The sequence below is a fragment of the Montipora capricornis genome, chromosome 1, assembly GCF_036669925.1.
Source record: "Montipora capricornis isolate CH-2021 chromosome 1, ASM3666992v2, whole genome shotgun sequence".
Classification (NCBI taxonomy): Eukaryota; Metazoa; Cnidaria; class Anthozoa; order Scleractinia; family Acroporidae; genus Montipora; species Montipora capricornis.
In genome coordinates this window covers 52,581,135-52,585,173 of record NC_090883.1, presented here as the reverse complement: position 1 = coordinate 52,585,173, position 4,039 = coordinate 52,581,135, and the positions used below count along the sequence as shown (strand labels likewise).

The window sequence follows — 4,039 nt, the reverse complement described above, 5'->3', positions numbered from 1 at the left end:
CAACACCCGTGGTGTAGGTGTATAATACACCTTGCTAAATTCTCTATTTTCGAATTCCCCATAATACACTTTGTTTGCCCCCGAAATTTTGCATAAACTATTATTTTCAAATGCTCTTGAGGACACTGCATATTCCCAAGGGCATTTGAAAACAATGGTTTATGCAAAATTTGGGGAGCAAACAAAGTGTATTATGGGGAATTCGAAAATAGAGAATTGTTCCGAGCTGCTTTGAACATTTCAAATACGATGTAGAGCCGACCAGCGGTTAGTGGTGAAGCAAACTCTCGGAAACTGGTGGCACCCTAATCAAGTGCGATTGTATGAAGAAAGGGACAATCCGACGGTATTGAGGTCATTGGTTCGGATCGTGTGACAGGGCGACGGGAACAGGGTATTTTTTTCATGCTAGGCTGACGATGCTATTGCCATAATTGCCTAGCCAAGTTGAAAATGCTGGCTCGATTAGCTAAAACCTAACGCAATGTTTTTTTTTTCAATTTACCATTTCATCCAGCCACTGTTTCTGGGAGTATGTGAAGGGCTGGTTTATACATGGCACATCATTGCCTCAGCCCCAATCAAGTCCCAACGTGCCGGGTGCGAATTTGACCATGGGGCAGTGAGTGCTTTGGAAACAGCTCTTAATTTAAGACAGAAAGTGAAAACTCCAGTTTGTCATGGAGTCCCTCGATTCGGGAAAAGCATGAAGTCGCTTTTAAACCTCTGCACTTTCTCTTAAACGAAAGCAATAAGACAAATTAGTATTTTGTGTTTGGTAATGCCTCCCATGGTAGACAGGAGAAACTTCCATTTATCGCTCTAAAAATTAGGAACGAAGCTTCGAGAGCAAAATGTAGCGAGAAACCTCTCGCCTCTCAATACGTGTATTGTTTACATTCGCGGACATTCGCGTTCGAAACTATGAAATCTACAAACAGCTGGCTTTACTTGAAATACACTGCCTATAACTTTCGATATGAAGGAAAAGCAAGCGCTCGGCTGTCTTCACTCATTTTTCTTCGACAAGTGGCGGTATAGGGATAAAGGGGTTTAGTTTCTAATAGAACTTTGGTGTTGCGTTGGTGGAGATGTGAAAATACAGAAATTTATTTATCAGGTAAAATGACGAGATAGCTAACATTTCCAGCGCTAACCCTTCGTCTTCGCTCTGACGAAGGATGACGTTCGAAACTCAGCTTTCGTATTTCTTTGCGATGGTCAAGTTCCCTTATTCAATCAGAGCCCATTTCACCTTTTTTTTTTTTAATTCCCCTCCTGAAAATACATTAAAAACTGAAATCATTGACCTTCTTTTCACTGAGATATCAGCATTGTTCGCGAACAATCACTAATTTCCGGCCGTGGTTTCTCGCCCCCGAAAAAAGGACTGAATACGGCTGCGTTCGCAGGCTAGGGGAATCCCCGTTATGTAAAGTCTTAATAATTAATTCCCTTTGAAAAGGCTGGTTCAGCAATAACTTACTCAATAAGCTCTCCGTCAAGATCTCTGTTTATGGTGTTTTGAAGTGACTGTAAAAGTGACCTCTATGGAGCCGAGGGAAAAACGCATCCTTGATGAGAAATTGAAACTTTTCATGAAAGATGTTATACCAGTGGAGTTACTGCCATACCTGTCGTGTTTAACGCGTTTCGATAAGGAAGAAATCGAGGCTTCGCAAAACAACCACGGACCAACGAGAGCGTGCTATGTGCTTGTTGATCGATTGAAAAAAAGGAGCCAAGGTTTTAAGCAGTTTGTTCAAGCTTTGAGACAAAGCGGTTTCCAGCACGTTGCCTTGTTGTTGGATCCGTGGCATCATTGTTCACCTGAAGGTAGGGTAAATACTATTTTAATTTCAGTTTAAGGAAATGGCCTTTTAATAGGGTGGAAGATATACGCAACAAACACTGAAGAAAGTGACAAACTTTCGGGAAGATGGTATAAAATGCAGATTGCAGATGGGGTTTAAAATGCAGACTGGGTTTAAGTTGTCGCATTGTTTAAAAATCGTTCCAAAAATGTGTTCCACTTAAAAAATCTGTTGTTTCATTTTTTAGCTCGATGTGTCGAACATTTTTTCTTTCCTCCTATTTTCCGGAACGGCCTTTCTCGTTTCAAACTTACATTCATGCATACTAAATAAGTAATATTGTATCCACCCCCGACTCATATTGAAGGTTTTCACAGTGATGTCATCACATTCTAAAATCGAAATCGCAAAGGTGTTTTGATGTAACGCACAGACCTGAGAATTTGAGAGATGATTTACTAGTATGAATTTGTTACCTACAACATGCAAACGTTTTTTCATTGAACGGTTTCGATTTTATTTTTTTGTTGCGTGACAATGAAAACGATCTGTAGCAGAAATCCCCGCTATGCCGAAAAACCGAAAGGTTGGAACAGCAACTGGTGACGTGTCTTTATTTGTAGCATATGACATTGATCGGCAATCGTCAGAAGGCTTTAATTCGAATTCACGTGAAGCATATCACCAAATGTTTATGCTTCACAGTAAAGAACAAATACAATTCTCAATCTTTACAATAATATTTTTTAGCTTGCGAAGGGAATGGACCTAGCGGGAAATTTCCAATTCACCAGTCTTCAACAAGAGGAACTGGTGCTTACGATAAAAATGTTTGAATTTGTGTCTTGTTAAAAGGAAGGAGACATCAAGCAAAGAAAGGTTTTTGACAAAACTCTTCACGGGTGGTCCAAGCACCTTTGGGAGCTGATGATTCGCCTGCGAAGAGGGAAGAGAGCTCGGGGGTGTGCCAAATCGGCTGTGACTGAAAGTGGGACGGGGACGCGAGGACGTCGGAACTCGGAGACGCGCAGGGATTCGAGGAACGTGATAGACAAGTAACAGCTGACTTTTGCGCTGAATTGGTAAAATACAATTTTTGACGGTCAAGTGTAAAATTATCATATAATCTAATAACATGGAGAGTTTGTCAGACCAGCAGCTGATAATTTCCAGCATCCATGGTTCCTCCTTGCCTATTTTACCGTGAGAGCTACAGAATAGTTTCAACGCAGGGGGTCTTAAACGTCGTGGGCAGCCATGGAGGACTTTCCTGGTAAGTAACTGAGTTTTCTTGTCAATCCTTGAACATCCGTGCCGTATCCTCGCTAATTTAGATGGTTATGTTTACTTCAGGAAAGTCCTCCATGGCTGCCCACGACATTTAAGACCCCCTGCATTAAGACTATTCTGTACCCAGAGCTCTCACGGTAAAATAGGCAAGGAGGAACCATGGACGCTGGAAATAATCAGCTACTGGTCTGACAACCTCTCTTAAATTATTTTATAGTTGACCATCAAAAAGTGTATTTTACCAATTCAGCGCAAAAGTCAGGTGTGATTTGTTTATCGCGTCCTCAAATCCCCGTGGGTCTCCGAGTTCCGACGTCCTCGCGCCCCACCTCCCCGAGTCCCCGCGTCTCCACGTCCCCGCGTCTCCACGTCCCAAGTCCCCAAGCCCCTGCGTCCCCACTTCCCGGGCCCACGTCCCACGTCCCCGTCCCACTTTTAGTCACAGCCTGCCAAATCTGCGAGCCATGCGAATTTCGCATTTAAGTCTAAGCACCCATTTCAAACAGCGCTGATAAACAGTTATTAAGTCTAAGCACCCATTTTAAAACGGTTAGCTTTTAATAACTGTGTGACTCGCAGTGACATGGCTCGCACATTAAGACAACTCAGAGCTCGGAGGGTGTACAGTGCAGGTTGCACTAGGGTTGCAGGTCATTGCTTCACCATTAACTGAAACAATGCAAACCTTCACAAAAATGCTAACCTTAGGCTTAAACATTGTTTTTTTAGGCCTAATGTTGCATTGGGTAAGGTTTGAGTTGTTTCAGTTACGGTGAAACAATGACCTGCAACCTGCAGTTTACACCCTCCAAGGAGAGCTTTGATTGTTTGATTTCGAATTTTCTCCCTCCCACCGCGAAGACAGAGCCTGCTCCAGGGTAAATGGAAATGTAACGATCGTATACAATAGTTCAAAATATGGGGGAGAATTATTG

General features: G+C 42.5%; 1 protein-coding gene across 2 annotated transcripts in view; it reads left to right on the top strand.

Moving 5' to 3' along the window:
* The first annotated feature begins 1,440 nt into the window (after positions 1-1,440).
* The window catches only part of LOC138048421 (uncharacterized), a 13,420-nt gene continuing 10,821 nt past the window's right edge, over positions 1,441-4,039 (top strand). Inside the window, exons 1-2 of one of the 2 annotated variants that reach the window (XM_068894621.1) lie at positions 1,699-1,836; positions 2,670-3,087. In XM_068894621.1, the coding sequence (XP_068750722.1) occupies positions 3,072-3,087 (16 nt within the window). In that variant the 5' untranslated portion in view covers positions 1,699-1,836; positions 2,670-3,071. Of the gene's footprint in view, positions 1,837-2,669; positions 3,088-4,039 lie in introns of both variants that reach the window. The other variant, XM_068894617.1, reaches the window with a different exon arrangement.